The following is an 18,997-nucleotide window of genomic DNA, read 5'->3' on the forward strand; positions in this document are numbered from 1 at the left end:
GCCTTAACCGTCTCTATTCAGAATATCTAGTTCAGCCTTAACCATCTCTATTCAGAATATCTAGTTCAGCCTTAACCGTCTCTATTCAGAATATCTAGTTCAGCCTTAACCATCTCTATTCAGAATATCTAGTTCAGCCTTAACCGTCTCTATTCCGAGTATCTAGTTCAGCCTTAACCGTCTCTATTCAGAATATCTAGTTCAGCCTTAACCATCTCTATTCAGAATATCTAGTTCAGCCTTAACCGTCTCTATTCCGAGTATCTAGTTCAGCCTTAACCGTCTCTATTCAGAATATCTAGTTCAGCCTTAACCATCTCTATTCAGAATATCTAGTTCAGCCTTAACCGTCTCTATTCAGAATATCTAGTTCAGCCTTAACCATCTCTATTCAGAACATCTAGTTCAGCCTTAACCATCTCTATTCAGAATATCTAGTTCAGCCTTAACCATCTCTATTCAGAATATCTAGTTCAGCCTTAACCGTCTCTATTCCGAGTATCTAGCTCAGCCTTAACAGTCTCTATTCAGAACATCTAGTTCAGCCTTAACCGTCTCTATTCAGAATATCTAGTTCAGCCTTAACCATCTCTATTCAGAGTATCTAGTTCAGCCTTAACCATCTCTATTCAGAGTATCTAGTTCAGCCTTAACCATCTCTATTCAGAATATCTAGTTCAGCCTTAACCATCTCTATTCAGAATATCTAGTTCAGCCTTAACTGTCTCTATTCAGAATATCTAGTTCAGCCTTAACCGTCTCTATTCAGAATATCTAGTTCAGCCTTAACCGTCTCTATTCAGAGTATCTAGTTCAGTTTCTGGCCTGTGTTCGGTTGTTTGTTGTCAGTCTGTCTGAATCTCTCTCTCTCTCTCTACATATATATATATATATATATATATATATATATATATATATATATATATATATATATATATATATATATATATATATATATATATATATATATATATACTGTATACTGTATACTGTATACACACCACCGATCAAACACCTTCTATTTAGAACACCTCAGCATATATGGGGACTCCTTTAAGACTGTTGGAAAAGCATTCCATGTGAAGCTGGTTGAGAGAATGCCAAGAATGTCATTAAGGCAAAGGGTGGCTATTTGAACAATCTCAAATATAAAATACAGTTGAAGTCGGAAGTTTACATACACTTAGGTTGGAGTCAATAAAACTCGTTTTTCAACCACTCCACAAATGTCTTGTTAACAAACTATAGTTTTGGCAAGTCGGTTAGGACATCTTCATTGTTCATGACACAAGCACATTTAGCAACAATTGTTTACAAACAGCTTATTTCAATTATATTTCACTGTATCATAATTCCAGTGGGTCAGAAGTTTACATACACTAAGTTGACTGTGCCTTTAAACAGCTTGGGAAATTCCAGAAAATGATGTCATGGCTTTAGAAGCTTCTAATAGGCTAATTTACATAATTTGAGTCAATTGGAGGTGTACCTGTGGATGTATTTCAAGACCTACTGTCAAACTCAGTGCCTCTTTGCTTGACACCATGGGACAATCAAAAGAAATCAGCCAAAACAATTGTAGACCTCCGCAAGTCTGGTTCATCCTTGGGAGCAATTTCCATGGGACACCATGGGACCAAATAAACACCATGGGACCACGCAGCCGTCATACCGCTCAGGAAGGAGACACGTTCTGTCTCCGAGAGAAGAAAGTACTTTGGTGAGAAAAATGCAAATCAATCCCAGAACAACAGCAAAGGACCTTGTGAAGATGCTGGAGGAAACAGGAACAAAAGTATATATATCCACAGTAAAACGAGTCCTATATTGACATAACCTGAAAGGCCGCTCAGTAAGGAAGAAGCCACTGCTCCAAAACTGTGATAAAAAAGCCAGACTACGGTTTGCAACTGCACATGGGGACAAAGATTGTACTTTTTGGAGAAATGTCCTCTGATCTGATGAAAGAAAAATAGAACTGTTTGGCCATAATGACCATCATTATGTTTGGAGGAAAAAGGGGGCATGCTTGCAAGCCGAAGAACACCATCCCAACTGTGAAACACGGGGGTGGCAGCATCATGCTGTGGGGGTGCTTTGCTGCAGGAGGAACTGGTGCACTTCACAAGATAAATGGCATCATGAGGAAGGAAAATTATGTGGATATATTGAAGCAACATCTCAAAACATCATTCAGGAAGTTAAAGCTTGGTCGCAAATGGGTCTCCAAATGGACAATGACCACAAGCATACTTCCAAAGTTGTGACAAAATGGCTTAAGGACAAACAAAGTCAAGGTATTGGAGTTGCCATCACAAAGCCCTGACCTTAATCCTATAGAAAGTTTGTGGGCAGAACTGAAGAAGCATGTGTGAGCAAGGAGGCCTACAAACCTGACTCAGTTACACCAGCTCTGTCAGGAGGAATGGGCCAAAATTCACCAAACTTATTGTGGGAAGCTTGTGGAAGGCTACCCGAAACGTTTGACCCAAGTTAAACAATTTAAAAGCAATGCTACCAAATACTAATTGAGTGTATGTAAACTTCTGACCCACTGGGAATATGATGAAAGAAATAAAAGCTGAAATAAATCATTCTCTCTGCTATTATTCTGACATTTCACATTCTTAAAATAAAGTGGTGATCCTAACTGATCTAAGACAGGAACTTTTTACTGGGATTAAATGTCAGGAATTGTGAAAAAATGTATTTGTCTAAGGTGTATGTAAACTTCGACTTCAACTGTAGCTTCTATGAATGTCTATGTATACATGTCACATGCCTTCATGTCTGCATATGAATGTTTATGAAATCTAATCTATACAATCGCCACCTCAAACTAAGTGTATTCATGTCTATGTACAGTATAGTTTGTGGGTGTACATATAACTTATGACAGAGTCTCAAATATATATATATTTTTGTTTCACACTTTTTTTGGTTACTACATGATTCCATGTTATTTCATAGTTTTTATGTCTTCATTATTATTCTACAATGTAGAAAATAGTACAAATAAATTAGAAGTAGGTGTTCTAAAACTTTTGACCTGCAGTGTATATATCTGTATCTGTCTAATTTCTGTATCTCTCTCGCTTTCTATCTCTGTTTCCCTCTCCCTCTCTCTCATTCTCTTTATCGCTCCCGCTCGCTCTCTCTCATTAGCCAGCTCAGAGAGCATGGTGATGCTAGCTCAGAGAGCATGATGACGCTAACTCAGAGAGCATGATGACGCCAGCTCAGAGAGCATGATGACGCCAGCTCAGAGAGCATGATGACGCCAGCTCAGAGAGCATGATGACGCCAGCTCAGAGAGCATGATGACGCCAGCTCAGAGAGCATGGTGATGCTAGCTCAGAGAGCATGATGACGCTAACTCAGAGAGCATGATGACGCCAGCTCAGAGAGCATGATGACGCCAGCTCAGAGAGCATGATGACGCCAGCTCAGAGAGCATAATGATGCCAGCTCAGAGAGCATGATGACGCCAGCTCAGAGAGCATGATGACGCCAGCTCAGAGAGCATGATGACGCCAGCTCAGAGAGCATGATGACGCCAGCTCAGAGAGCATGATGACGCCAGCTCAGAGAGCATGATGACGCCAGCTCAGAGAGCATGATGACGCCAGCTCAGAGAGCATGATGACGCCAGCTCAGAGAGCATAATGACGCCAGCTCAGAGAGCATGATGACGCCAGCTCAGAGAGCATGATGACGCCAGCTCAGAGAGCATGATGACGCCAGCTCAGAGAGCATGATGACGCCAGCTCAGAGAGCATAATGACGCCAGCTCAGAGAGCATGATGACGCCAGCTCAGAGAGCATGATGACGCCAGCTCAGAGAGCATGATGACGCCAGCTCAGAGAGCATGATGACGCCAGCTCAGAGAGCATGATGACGCCAGCTCAGAGAGCATGATGACGCCAGCTCAGAGAGCATGATGACGCCAGCTCAGAGAGCATGATGACGCTAGCTCAGAGAGCATGATGACGCCAGCTCAGAGAGCATGATGACGCTAGCTCAGAGAGCATGATGACGCCAGCTCAGAGAGCATGATGACGCCAGCTCAGAGAGCATGATGACGCCAGCTCAGAGAGCATGATGACGCCAGCTCAGAGAGCATGATGACGCTAGCTCAGAGAGCATGATGACGCCAGCTCAGAGAGCATGATGACGCCAGCTCAGAGAGCATGATGACGCCAGCTCAGAGAGCATGATGACGCTAGCTCTGATGACGTAGCGTGACTGGTAAGCCTCTACTCTCCCTCCCTGAAGTACGGCGGCCGTCTGAGAAGGGCAGAATTGAAGACGGGTTAATGGAGAGGCCTATTTACATAGTCAGTCGACCCTAAGTCCCCTGTTAAGAATCACAAGAGCCTCAAACACCCCAGCTAAAACATCAAGCCAGAGGACTACAGTCTATCGTGTTTGTGTGTGTGTGTGTGTGTGTGTTCCTATGGTCAATTACACTGCATATCCTTTCACCCGTTAGGTCTCTTTGAACTCGGAAGTCACATTCCTATGGTAAAACTCCAGCAATTAGTGAATAGCCATATTGATTTGAATTCAGGAAACTGACTTCTCGCTTTTAAGTAGGAAATAAAGTAACTGAGAGGTCATCAATTGTCATAAAAGAGGAAGAAGTTAACTTTAACTTTAACTTTAAAACACTTCTCATTACTGAACCATCAACTGAAGGTTGTAAACCTTTTATCATCCCTCGAAAAAGCATTCATGAAGGGTTTATAAAGGGTTTATAAAGGGTTTATAAAGTGTTTATAAAGGGTTTATAAAGGGTTTATAAAGTGTTTATAACTCATCTAGTCTATAGCTCACCTATGACACAGAAAGGCTTCCGGGCGAATCGGAGGCGACCCTGCCATCCTCTGTAGCGACAGCAGCAGCCGGCCGACCAGATCCTGATGATGTACTCCAGCCCAAACACCACGATCATCACAAACTCCTACAGGAAGTCAGGGGAAAGTGATACACAATGACTAAGCAATTGCTATAAATCTACAAATAGGTGTCACACTTGCTTCATCATTGTATTGAAAGTACGAGAAATGATTTATCATCCAATTTCCAACATATCATAACATATTAAAGTGGCATGCTTTTTCTTGACATTGAAACAGATTCATGATTTGCATGAACGAATGATGCCTTAAAGTGGTCTACTTCCTGTGAGCAGCATGTATATAATGTTATACCTTTCAATTCAGTGTCAACCTAAAATATGCTAATGCACCATTAGCATGCTAAATGTCAACACTGAGTCAACATAGTCAATTAGATCACTTGGCACAAAATGAGCTAGCTAGCATTTGCTCCCAGTATATCATGATTCAAATTCAGCTGATGCTAATCCAAGATAATGTCCCTAGCAAGTCTGGTCTAAGAGGCATATGGATGCAACGAGATTTGTTATGAGCACGGACGCTGTTTCAAATCTCTAGTTTTCAGAGTAGCGACTGGGAGCAAATAGATATCTGCCCGTGTGTGTCTATGTCGTCAGTAGGTGGCCTAATCGTGTTGACACTGATTTCATTTGGAGAGGCTTATGTTATTGAGTGGAGACATCCAGTATGAATCCAGTCAGGACAAAGGGATTAATCTTCTCCTCGGATAATCCGTGTATATCCCTCTTCCTATCTGTCATGGAGATACTTGCCTAGTACAGAAGGATGCCTAGTACAGAAGGATGCCTAGTACAGAAGGATGGACCAACGCTTTGACTGTCACTGGCCCGCCCAGGCTACAAAATGACATATACCACTAATCCTAATTTCCCCCAGGGATTCATAGTCGTGTTGAATTGAGTTGAGCCTCAAAGGAAACAATATGAGCACATTTTTTTTACTTTTTTTTTTACACTATACTACCAACCTTATCTGTACTTTCCCCAGAGCAATGACAGACTCTCTATATTTTCAAATGTACTAGGGTGTTTGTTTGTCAGGGTCTGTTTCTGTAATCTCGTCTGGGTGGCTTTGAATCCAACCCCATGGCCTAGAATGTGATCTTTGATTATTTGAATGTTGCTCTTTGTTAATGAACACAATTCACTTCTCAACCGCTGGTGACATAATCACACATAGGCACGCGCCCACAAACACACATAGGCACGGGCCCACAAACACACATAGGCACGGGCCCACAAACACACATAGGCACGCGCCCACAAACACACATAGGCACGGGCCCACAAACACACATAGGCACGCGCCCACAAACACACATAGGCACGCGCCCACAAACACACATAGGCACGGGCCCACAAACACACATAGGCACGGGCCCACAAACACACATAGGCACGCGCCCACAAACACACATAGGCACGCGCCCACAAACACACATAGGCACGGGCCCACAAACACACATAGGCACGGGCCCACAAACACACATAGGCACGCGCCCACAAACACACATAGGCACGCGCCCACAAACACACATAGGCACGGGCCCACAAACACACATAGGCACGGGCCCACAAACACACATAGGCACGCGCCCACAAACACACATAGGCACGCGCCCACAAACACACATAGGCACGGGCCCACAAACACACATAGGCACGCGCCCACAAACACACATAGGCACGGGCCCACAAACACACATAGGCACGCGCCCACAAACACACATAGGCACGGGCCCACAAACACACATAGGCACGGGCCCACAAACACACATAGGCACGCGCCCACAAACACACATAGGCACGCGCCCACAAACACACATAGGCACGGGCCCACAAACACACATAGGCACGGGCCCACAAACACACATAGGCACGCGCCCACAAACACACATAGGCACGGGCCCACAAACACACATAGGCACGGGCCCACAAACACACATAGGCACGGGCCCACAAACACACATAGGCACGCGCCCACAAACACACATAGGCACGGGCCCACAAACACACATAGGCACGCGCCCACAAACACACATAGGCACGCGCCCACAAACACACATAGGCACGGGCCCACAAACACACATAGGCACGGGCCCACAAACACACATAGGCACGGGCCCACAAACACACATAGGCACGGGCCCACAAACACACATAGGCACGCGCCCACAAACACACATAGGCACGCGCCCACAAACACACATAGGCACGCGCCCACAAACACACATAGGCACGCGCCCACAAACACACATAGGCACGGGCCCACAAACACACATAGGCACGGGCCCACAAACACACATAGGCATGCGCCCACAAACACACATAGGCACGGGCCCACAAACACACATAGGCACGCGCCCACAAACACACATAGGCACGGGCCCACAAACACACATAGGCACGGGCCCACAAACACACATAGGCACGCGCCCACAAACACACATAGGCACGGGCCCACAAACACACATAGGCACGTGCCCACAAACACACATAGGCACGGGCCCACAAACACACATAGGCACGGGCCCACAAACACACATAGGCACGCGCCCACAAACACACATAGGCACGGGCCCACAAACACACATAGGCACGCGCCCACAAACACACATAGGCACGGGCCCACAAACACACATAGGCACGGGCCCACAAACACACATAGGCACGCGCCCACAAACACACATAGGCACGGGCCCACAAACACACATAGGCACGCGCCCACAAACACACATAGGCACGGGCCCACAAACACACATAGGCACGCGCCCACAAACACACATAGGCACGCGCCCACAAACACACATAGGCACGGGCCCACAAACACACATAGGCACGGGCCCACAAACACACATAGGCACGCGCCCACAAACACACATAGGTACGGGCCCACAAACACACATAGGCACGCGCCCACAAACACACATAGGCACGGGCCCACAAACACACATAGGCACGCGCCCACAAACACACATAGGCACGGGCCCACAAACACACATAGGCACGCGCCCACAAACACACATAGGCACGGGCCCACAAACACACATAGGCACGCGCCCACAAACACACATAGGCACGGGCCCACAAACACACATAGGCACGCGCCCACAAACACACATAGGCACGGGCCCACAAACACACATAGGCACGCACACACACTCACAAAAAAACACAATTCAATTCAATTTGCTTTATTGGCATGACGTAACAATGCACATATTGCCAAAGCTTACTTTTGATATTTACAATATGAAATTAATAAGAATCAAAATTGTCAACGGTAACAGTAACAACAATAACCAAGGGTCAAAATGACCATACATTCAACAATAACAATAAGTGAGAGTACATGTGCATGTACAGTAGAGGACATGTGCAGGTTGATTGGTCTGTCAGACACTGTCCCTCATCTTATGGCAGGCAGCAATGTAGTGCGCTGCCAACCCACAGCTCTCTGCATCCTCCCCCAACAGGACAGGCAGCCTACTCTCATCAGAGAGGTCTTTGAAACATCGAATAAGGGTTTGTTTTTTAATGGCATAGAATGCCCTGCGTGCTTTCTCTCTCATTCACTGCCTCATTAAGGTGTCCAGTTGAGCTTATTTTTAAACCTAAGTAATTGTAGTGTGTGTCTCTCTCTCTCTCTCTCTGGGACAATAGGGTCACCTACCATGCTAACTGGCTCCCGTAATGGAGTTAATTTCTTCCAGTTCACCACTCACATCTGAGCTCTATACAATTAACACTCATCTCTCACTCGTCTATTTTCCAGTTGCTGGACAATAATGCTTCAAATATCAATATATTTCAGAAACAATTTAAATGACTGTCAACATCAACAACAGGGCAATATAGAGACAATGATGATGACCCTTTGGCGAATGTTTAACTCACTCTCCCTCGCAGCCCTCAGGTCTGCTGTATCAGTATGGTGTTGACTCATCGCAGGGTTATCGGATAGTGACCTGCTAGCAGCATTTCAATAATACTACACTATCTAGAACTTTAAAGGGTTCTTCGGCTGCCCCCATAGTTGAACCCTTTCCTCAGACGGTGCAACCCAAAAGGGTTCTACCTGAAACCAAAAAAAGGTTCTCCTGTGGGGACATCCAAAGAACCCTTCTTGAATCCTTTTTGTGCAGAAGAAGAAATCAATGTTGGCCCCGGATCAAATTACTAAACTCAATATGGAGACAACGCGTGAACCTTGGCCTGTATCGATTTTTCCTGTTAGGACCACATTACGTAGCAAGAGAGAGCTCGGCATCAGTAGGGTTCTTAACGTGGTTAAGTCTGTTTGAATCTTCTTTATTCACTATCCAATGACTAGATAATGGGAAAACAGGGAAGTGTTCCCAATTGATCAGATTGACTTACTGATACCAGAATGTATTCATATCCTCTTACCTAATTACGAATATAAATCTATTTGTGCAAAGAGGAGTTTGATTGAAAGCTCAACACACTTCACCGCTTTGTATTTGCCTGTTGTGAAGCGATAGGTGACACCGCTCTCTGCTATCCACAGCGTCACCTATCACTGCACTCATTGTAAACAGGCACGCTGATGAACAGCTTCTGTGTCTGTGTCAGAACACATGCCTAGTTTCAACCAGTTTCTCACCAGGATGAGCAGACAGTCGGAAGAGAAGTCCTGGTGAGCCGGAATGGTGGAGAACACAGACAGGACCAAGCAACCAAAGACCAGGACGAACCTACAGGACAAAACAGAGAGGAATCAGAAATACATTTATCCAGAGCCATATGAAACAGAAGAAGAACATGGCAGTTTGGACAGGAAATGCCTTATCTCATTATTAAGGCTAACGTGATTAGCTTGAAACAAGCACCGTCACTGGACTGGACAAGCAGAAATATCCGACCCATATTCCCATGCTCCTTCCTCTACCGCTTTCTGCAAAGAACCACCGTCTTTGATAATCTTCCACCTTCATTATGATATGATATTTTATTTTTCCATGAAATACATCTGAAATATGAGGTGGGCCAATGGCCTTCCAAGTAGCATCAATGGCAAAATGATGAGCATCGGATTTAGAGTTATAGATGTCTTTTGTGTTAAATTATGAGAGGACATCTGTGTTTGATCAGGATTGAGCTCCGTCTTTAGCTTGGCTGTGCCTATGGAGTTTGTGAAGGGAAAGGCTAAGATAGGGCTTTGGATGCCAAATAACTTCTTCTCTTTGTCTTTCTAGGATTATCATTGAAACTATAGTATCTTGATTTTCCTGCAAAGCAGGACTATTGAAACTAGTGGAAGTTGTTTCATTTCTGTATCTACTGGGCAAAAACTGGTTGAATCAACGTTGTTTCCACGTCCTTTCAACCCCAAAATTCAATGTGATGACGTTGAATCGACGTGGAAAACTGATTGGATTTGCAAAAAAGTAATCAATGTAACGGAATGTGGCCTATTTGAACCTATATCCAAGTAGTTGACAAGTCAACAGAATTGAAATCAAAACTAGATGCTGAAAAGATGTCTGAGCCCAGTGGGGGGGTGAGTCATAACAAAGACAAAGCACTGTTGACCCAACTCCGCTGTAGGGGAGAGATTAGCCTAGCATGCTCCGGGAGTTCTCCGGGATAACAACAGTGAGAATATGGTGTCTGGGCTATGAAGATAGAAACTGAACACTGAGTTTAGATAGAAGAGTCATTCCAGTGTGATGACAGTGGCATTCACAAAATGTAAACAATCAGAAACCATCCAAATAAGGTCGGCCAATATGTCACTTCGACTTCCTCTCATGTCCCCCAACCTCCCTTCTCTTCCTTCTCAGTCAATATTTGAGAGTGACATTCAGAAATGTAAACAATCATCAAGAACCCCAATTAGGTCTTTGAAGATGTCTCTATGGCGCACAAGATGTCACTACAACTTCCTCTACTATCCCCCCCGACCAGCCACCACCCTTCTCTTCCCTCTCCCTTCTCCACAGCTGTAGCCTATGGAGTATGGATGATGAGAGGCTAGAGGCTAGTAAGCCATTCCCTGGTGCCTGTAGGCTAGGCTCTAAATCATCACTAAGATGAAAGAAGAGGAAGAACCTTTAAAAGTTGAAACTCATGGCCAAGCGGGTCCGGGGGGTGACTTCCCGACTCTGAGCTTCTGAGCAGCGTCTGTGTGAAAAGGGTGGGCGTCCTGTGCGGGTCGCGATCCCCAGCCGACCTCTAGCTGACCGCTATAGGACTGTGCTGATGTGACCCCGGCCCCGATCTGACCTTTGACTCCAAGAGGGAGCCCAAACAGAGGTTACAGTTTTCCATAGCCCGAGGATGTGGTTATTTCGATTTGGTCATCGGCATCTGTCGTCCAATACGCTCTCCTCCTGCTGCAAGGAGTCAGGAAGTAGAAGGCTTTGTATGTAACCCAAGAGGTTATATAAAAAGTATTCATTTTCAAGTTTGAGTATTTCACGTTTGAGTGTTTTTACATTAAAAATGACATCCTTTTGAATCAGTTTGAAGTTCGGGAAGTTGGAGTATTTAAAGGTTTTGGGTACTTTGGGAAGTTAATCAATTATGCATATGTCTGGACTGGTGAATGCGTGCGCTGACAAGTATCATGTAGCTGTCAACTGAAAGGACAGCTGGCCTCATAAGTCTTCCTCCACTCTCTCTCTTGTCAAGATCTCTAAAGGAGAATTTCTGAGTGGCTGCTAAGCAAGGTTTTCAGAGTGCCTCCTTATCTAACTATAGTAAACACCAATGTCTCTCTTGTCAAAACAAATAGAACCATTTCTGAAATATTGTATGAAAAACAATGAATTAGTTATGAAAAAACAGGCAAGGTTGTTTATCATTGAACGATCTTCCCTAATTACTTTGACGCTGCCTCCCTGTCCTCTCTGCAGGCCTCGGCTCCGCGGTGTCACATACTGTTGTAGCGGGCGGCGGTCCCAAATCGCACCCTATTCCCTACGTAGTATGGTGCACTAGACAGGGAATAGGGGGCCATTTGGGACGTGGGGATAGTATCTGGAGTCTGTCACAGCCCTCACAGCTCCAACAGAACACAGAAAGGCCCTTAACCTTTTAAAGAGAGCCCCAGAGTAAATAAAGATTTGGGAGTGGGGACTTGCGCGCACACACACACACACACACCATTACCGAGCAGTAGCAGGGAGTAAGTGCTTGTCTATTTTGTATAATTTAATTGATTTGTTTTGAACCAGAGTGCCAAGGAAATGACTAATGTCCGAGCACTGGGGTCTATCGTACTGGATACATTACACCAAATCATCCTCATTTTGAATTAGATTTGCAGCAAAAAGCAGATGTCTGCATTTGTTTGGCTCCCAATCAGTCGTGTTGTCAGGCTATCAGTGGATATCTGTGGTAACACGAAGGTCTGGTAGTGTTGTTTGTACGGATCGCAAACAACACTACCAGGAAAGTTGGCGTAGCAACCTTAAAAAAACATGGACACTGCAAATACTTCACGTTTGTATTGTATACGATTGTAAGGGTAGGCAGAGGTTGTGTCGTACAGTAACCTTGGGTGGCACTGTCTTGTTTCCAAACACCTCTCTTAGCATAGAGTGAGTAGAAAGTAGATGCTGTGTACAGTAGGGGCAAGTGGTCATAACCTTGGATGGCACTGTTGCCCTTCTGTTCTTCTTCTCTTAGCACAGGATAGGGTGAATAGCGCTTGACTGTATACACTACTGCACATACTCAACGAGCACTGAAGAGGAAGCGAGACACAGGAAATATCACTGTATTCTATATCATTGTAAGGATTGGGCACTGGGGCAGGCAGAGTTAACCTTGGATGTCACTTTCTCTTTATCTCAAGTGTTTCTTCTCTCCATATCTCTCCTCTCAGCGAAGGGTAGAACAGGGTAAGATGAGTGTATGGGTGTATACAGTATGTGTAAGGACGGAGAGGGCAGGAGTTCACGTACAACCTTGGATGGGTCTTTGTCCTTTCGTTCAAGTCTTTATCTCGATCTCTCCTCGTTGTACAGGGCAGAGTGAATACCAGCTGCATGTATATACAGTAGGTAACAGTGGAGAATATTTATATATATGATATTTGTGTTGAGGACGTATTGCCTTGAGCGTCACACACTCTATTTATAGTCAATGAGGAAGAATTCTGAGAAATATGTCTCACATTTTCCCACAGGCTACAGTTCATTAGAGACAGACTGAAAGCTAATTACATTAAGACTATTTATTCCCTAATGTGTGTGTGTGTTTCAGTGTGTGTGTGTGTGTGTCATCATGACATGGATTCATATGCTATCAGTACAGCCAGCTCCCAAGGATATATGAGTGGCAGGTAGCCTAGTGGTTAACAGCCTTGGTCCAGTAATGGAAAGGTTGCTGGTTCGAATCCCTGAGACGACTAGGTGAACAATCTGTCAATGTGCCCTTGAGCATGTCACTAGTTGTTCTAAACGTCTGCTAAATGACAAAATCTTAAATAGAACTACCACTATGCTGTCCATGGTCCTGAAATGTGTGACCACCAAAACCCTTCATGAGTTCTTGATAGTATCATCTATAATCTATCTATATGTTCTGTTTTCAATGTGTGGCCATCCATTCAAGGATAAAATAATATTCACTTATCACTGTCTCTGGCCTACAACTTAAAATCTCATTCTGACTGCCTAGATTCTCAACTGTCACTGGATGTATGTCTAGTAAGATGGATTGTCATTGGATGTCTGTCTAGTGAGATGGATCATCATTGGACAGTGCCAGCTAGGGTCAAAGTTCAAGGGTCATCCAGGTTAGGGTTCATATCTGGGTGGTTTGGTCACAAGACAGTCATCTCAGATAGCCTTGCCAGTGTAACAGAGGTATTATAAACACATAATGCTAACTTCTCACCTTCTCTTTGATATAAACCTGAGGCAGCCAAGAGAGGAAGCTCAAGTCATATTACTGTCAGTATCCTCCTTAACAACTCCTTAACAACTTCATGAGCAGACTAGGAGACTAAGAGTAACCCAAAACCTAATGAAATCTATGTCTGTTCATAAAAATACTGTCTGTCTGGACGGTCTGGACACTTTTCCTGTGTGTGTGTGTGCGTGTGTGTGATCAGCCATAAAAGTGCAAGACAGACAGAGGCAGTGTGTGTGTGTGTATGTGTGATCGGCCATAAAAGTGCAAGACAGACAGAGGCAGTGTGTGTGTGTGTGTGTGTGTGTATGTGTGTGTGTGATCGCCCATAAAAGTGCAAGACAGACAGAGGCAGTGTGTGTGTGTGTGTGTATGTGTGTGTGTGTGTGTGAGATCGCCCATAAAAGTGCAAGACAGACAGAGGCGCAGTGTGTGTGTGTGTGTGTGTGTGTGTGTGTGTGTGTGTGTGTGTGTGTGTGTGTGTGTGTGTGTGTGTGTGTGTGTGTGTGTGTGTGATCGCTCATAAAAGTGTAAGAGAGACAGAGGCAGTGTGTGTGTGTCATCTTGCCAAGTCTATATTAGCTAATGCCACTGTGTATGTGCCTGGGAGCGTATTCTAATGGACAGATCAAAACAGACAGCTTATTATCTTAGAAACTACTTCATAACACTGACCACAGACCAGTGGTCTGTTTCATTTCCAACAGGAAGTTACTCTACTCTATTAGAAGAAATTAGCAATGGTGGAAATATGGTTATTTGCCATCTTCATTGTAGTTGCAAAATATTATGATCATTGACCTTACCATCGAGGGAATCAAGTCTCTAGGCCTGGGTTGCGGTTAAGCAATTTGTGACGAAAATTAGTGGTAGAATTTGATTGCTTAATCATCATGACTATAATGTCAATCACCATTGGCTACATTCTGAAAGTCAGCATCATTTCATTGCCAATTCATTCATTTGCAGTATAATACTGTGCACATTCAAAGGTTAGCACCGAGAATACATCCATTATCTAGTGACTCTTCAGTCTCCTTGGATGACTTACTTAGTGTGGGTATTTCTTTTTATGGTCCTTGTAACCTAAAGGTTGTGACCTCATGACCTCTGATCCACCCGTTGAGGTCCTGTGCCTCACATGCCTTTACACAGTCAGACGCCCAGTAATGTACTGTATGTCTCCTAGCATTCCTCAAATAGCACTCCTTACTGTGTTGGTCTATTCCAGAGAGGGGATTCGAAATGTACTCAGCACATTCCAATAGACATACATGGGGGTAGGGCGTCATCGGGTTAAGATGCGTCATCCTACAGCATTCTATGGAGATCACACAGCCGTATTCAACATGGGAGAGATGCTCTGAGGCAGTTGCTTTGACAATTTAGTTAAATTGCTTGTTGTCAGAAACACATGGATGCATACACGTGCACACACGGACACACACGTACACACACACATTTTTTGTTATTAGAACCTCATGGGGACCTAAAATGTATTTCCATTCAAAATCCTATTTTCCCTACCCCCCCCCCCCCCACACACACACAGAGATAAGTGACAGTGATACTGCCAAGCCTGTCTACTGTCTTCTACGCATACGAGTGTAGTAGAGACATTTCATGAACCACTGACAATTAGAGTGTGTGTGTGTTCTGTTTAATAGTGACAGTGAAAGACGTTAAGTGTATGTGAGTGTGTCAGTAGGAGCTGTGGTAAGCTCTCCGTTGGTAAAAGGTAAGGACTCTGACAGTAAGCCTGGCCGGGAAATGACTGTCTGTGTCAGTGAGGAGGATTGCAAACGGTAGACAGACAACACTACTACCACCACTACTGGAGTAAAGAGTAAAGACGACAGAGAAATTTCCATGATGCAGTCTGCTCTTTAAAGGTCCGGGCCAAGAGGCACTCTGGTACATCTCCAGAGTGTGTGTGTGTCGGGTGGGGAGGGGGGGTGTGCGTGCGTGTGTATGTGAATGTGTGTGTGCGTGTGTGTGAGGTTGGCAACCAGCAGGGAGAAAATATTGTATCTCTTCCCATTACATTGATACAAGACGTCCTTCTCTTCAGAAACCCCTTGAGAGAGAGCGGCTGAGTGGGTTAGAAGAGACTGGACATAGCGAACGCAATTAGCTAGCTAGAGTAGGCTAGCATAGCGTAGCACTGGTTACTGTGATAGCACCACTGGAATACCATTTAATGCTAATTAACCCTCCTAACTTTAGCGGGTAGCGCTAAGTGACTGTGTTTTGCAGATGCAGAGCTCATGCTGAGCTAGCGTTTCACATTATGGACAAAATAAGGCTAAACATAGCACATTTGAAGAGAGAAAGAGAGAGGCAGAGAGAGAGAGAGCAACAGAGAGAAAGTGGGAGAGAGAGGGAGAGAGAGAGAGAAACAGAGAGAGAGAGAGACAGAGAGAGAGAGCGTGCTTGTGTGTTTGGGGGCGGAGATACAGATAGAGACAGAGAGAGAGAGAGAGAGCGAGACAGAGAGCGAGAGACATAGAGAGCGTGTGTGTGTGTGCGCACGTACGTGCACGAGTGCATGGGAGAATGAAAAGGGCCAAGTTTATTAGTCCCCCACACAATATTGTAAAGTAATATTGTGAAGTAATGAAAGAACATTTGTACGCTTTAAGGGTTTGGTATATTGTGATGGCTTTTTATTATCTCCCACACGTCAATATAAACATTCAATTTCCACCAAATGGGAGTGAAAATGTGCTGATTTGTACTTCTCACACCCCTCGTAATTAGAGAGAGCGTGTCGGCTGTTCACAGGAGTAGCACGACAGAGGGGTGTGTGTTGTGTGTGCGCTAGCGTGCATTTGTGTGTGGGTGTTCTATTATGGTGAATGAGTTTACCCAGGGTATACCAACAAACAGATGGAACATCTGCAGAGAGGGTGAGAAAGTGGTGGTACACATGAGGGCAAAGAGAAAAGAGAGACATGAGTTGGTAGGCTAACAGTCTGTAATAGCTAACAGTTGGTAGGCCAACAGTCAGTAATAGCTAATAGTTGGTATACTAAGTGTCAGTAATAGCTAGCAGTTGGTATGCTAAGAGTCAGTAATAGCCAACAGTTGGTATGCTAACAGTCAGTAATAGCTAACAGTTAGTATGCTGACAGTCTGTAATAGCCAACAGTTGGTATGCTAAGTGTCAGTAATAGCCAACAGTTGTTATGCTAAGTGTCAGTAATAGCCAACAGTTGGTATGCTAACAGTCAGTAATAGCCAACAGTTGGTATGCTAACAGTCAGTAATAGCCGAAGTTAAAATAGTGTTTGAAATGAATGAGAACAATTGTAATAGTTTCAAGTTTTAATGTCACATGCACAAGTACATTGAAATAGTTTCTTGAAACTCAAAATCCAACAATGCAATAATCAATAACACTGTATTACTAGAAAAAAAACACACGAGACATAAGAATATGAAATATATGAAATACACAATGAAGTAAGTAAGTAAGTAAGTAAGCATACTATATAGAGTAAATATGTAAAATGTCAGTGTCGGGGTCAGGGTACTAGGCTAAATGTTTTAAGTGTAGAAACAGCTTACATGTGAGTGGGTGTACGGGTGTGTGGAGTCAGTATAAATGCATGTACATATTATGTGTGAGTGAGACAATGATGGAGTGAGTGTTTGTGTGTGTGTTGGAGTGACAGTGTGTGTGAGTGTGTAGGGCCCTGTGAGTGTGTAGGCCCCTGAGAGTGTGTAGGGCCCTGAGAGTGTGTAGGGCCCTGTGAGTGTGTAGGGCCCTGTGAGTGTGTAGGGCCCTGTGAGTGTGCATAGAGACCTTGCGAATACTGAAATAAAAGGTCAATAAAGAGAAAATAGTCTATGGCTTGGGTCGTGCCGTTGACCAAGTGTGCCTCCCAAATGGTACCCTATTCCCTATAGTGCACTACTTTTATCCAGAGCCCTATGGGCAGTGCACTCCCTAAATAATAAGGTGCCATTTGGATTACAGATCAAGTGCCCTTGGTTGTAGAGGTTCTATTTTTTTTCAGAGACAGCGGTAGAAGCTGAAAAGACAAAGGCGTTTGTCACGTCACATGTCATTGTGACTGTGAGTGTGAGTGACGTTACATCATATCTGCTTCTAAAAAAGAGTCAGTGATACACTCCTCATTACATTGATTGTAGCCCCATTACCTGTCACATTAGATCCCACCACTGGTTTCCTATAGCCTCTAACAGTCATTCCTGAGCCCCACAGTTCTCAAGTCTTCTCAGGGATGTCTTCACTGGGTCCTAGTTCCCTAACCTCTGACTGAAAGTCTGACCGTTACTGTGAATCCTATAATAGAATATAGAGATATTATCTCTAGAGACAGGCAGGCAGGCCCCAGACAGGCCAGTTCAGACAGGCCAGAGTAGCCCATCGTGCTTCCTGGAGTTGATCCACACTGTCAATAACCTATTGACCCGTCTGGTTACTAAACTAAGTTTGTGAAGGCAGCTTTCCCTCGACGACGGCGGTCTCTTGCCATGTTTCTTGGTAACTGGATTAGCATCGTCATACGTGGCAGTCATGGCTCCACACCTGCGCCGTTTAGGCTATGTTTATGCTCCTGACTCCCTGTGTTGGCTGTAGATATCTGATTCCACGCTTCGAGACTGCTTCGATCACGTGGATTGGGATATGTTTCGCATTGCGTCCAACAACAACATTGACGAATACGCTGATTCGGTGAGCGAGTTCATTAGAAAGTGCATCGGCGATGTCGTACCCATTGCAACTATTAAAACATTCCCAAACCAGAAACCGTGGCAGCATTCGTGCGAAACTGAAAGCGCAAACCACTGCTTTTAATTAACCAGGGCAAGGTGACCGGAAACATGACCGAAAACAAACAGTGTAGCTATTCCCACCGCAAGGCAAACAAACAAGCTAAGCGTCAGTATAGAGACAAAGTAGAGTCGCAATTCAACCCCCCTATCCACATCGACGGGACAGTAGTGGAGAGGGTAGTAAGTTTTAAGTTCCTCGGCGTACACATCACGGACAAACTGAATTGGTCCACCCACACAGACAGCATCGTGAAGAAGGCGCAGCAGTGCCTCTTCAACCTCAGGAGGCTGAAGAAATTTGGCTTGTCACCAAAAGAACTCACAAACTTTTACAGATGCACAATCGAGAGCATCCTGTCGGTCTGTATCACCGCCTGGTACAG

At 44.6% G+C, this 18,997-nt stretch overlaps 1 protein-coding gene across 2 annotated transcripts in view; it reads right to left on the reverse strand.

Annotated features, from left to right (window-relative positions):
- The window catches only part of LOC109877967 (potassium voltage-gated channel subfamily KQT member 5), a 145,960-nt gene that overhangs the window by 34,986 nt on the left and 91,977 nt on the right, over positions 1–18,997 (reverse strand). For both annotated transcript variants that reach the window (XM_031798961.1, XM_031798962.1), the window contains exons 2-3: positions 9,550–9,640; positions 4,838–4,964 (exon numbers count right to left, since the gene is read on the reverse strand). In XM_031798961.1, coding sequence (XP_031654821.1) covers positions 4,838–4,964; positions 9,550–9,640 — 218 coding nt within the window. The remainder of the gene's footprint in view (positions 1–4,837; positions 4,965–9,549; positions 9,641–18,997) is intronic.

Source organism: Oncorhynchus kisutch, linkage group LG20 (genome assembly GCF_002021735.2).
Source record: "Oncorhynchus kisutch isolate 150728-3 linkage group LG20, Okis_V2, whole genome shotgun sequence".
NCBI lineage: Eukaryota > Metazoa > Chordata > Actinopteri > Salmoniformes > Salmonidae > Oncorhynchus > Oncorhynchus kisutch.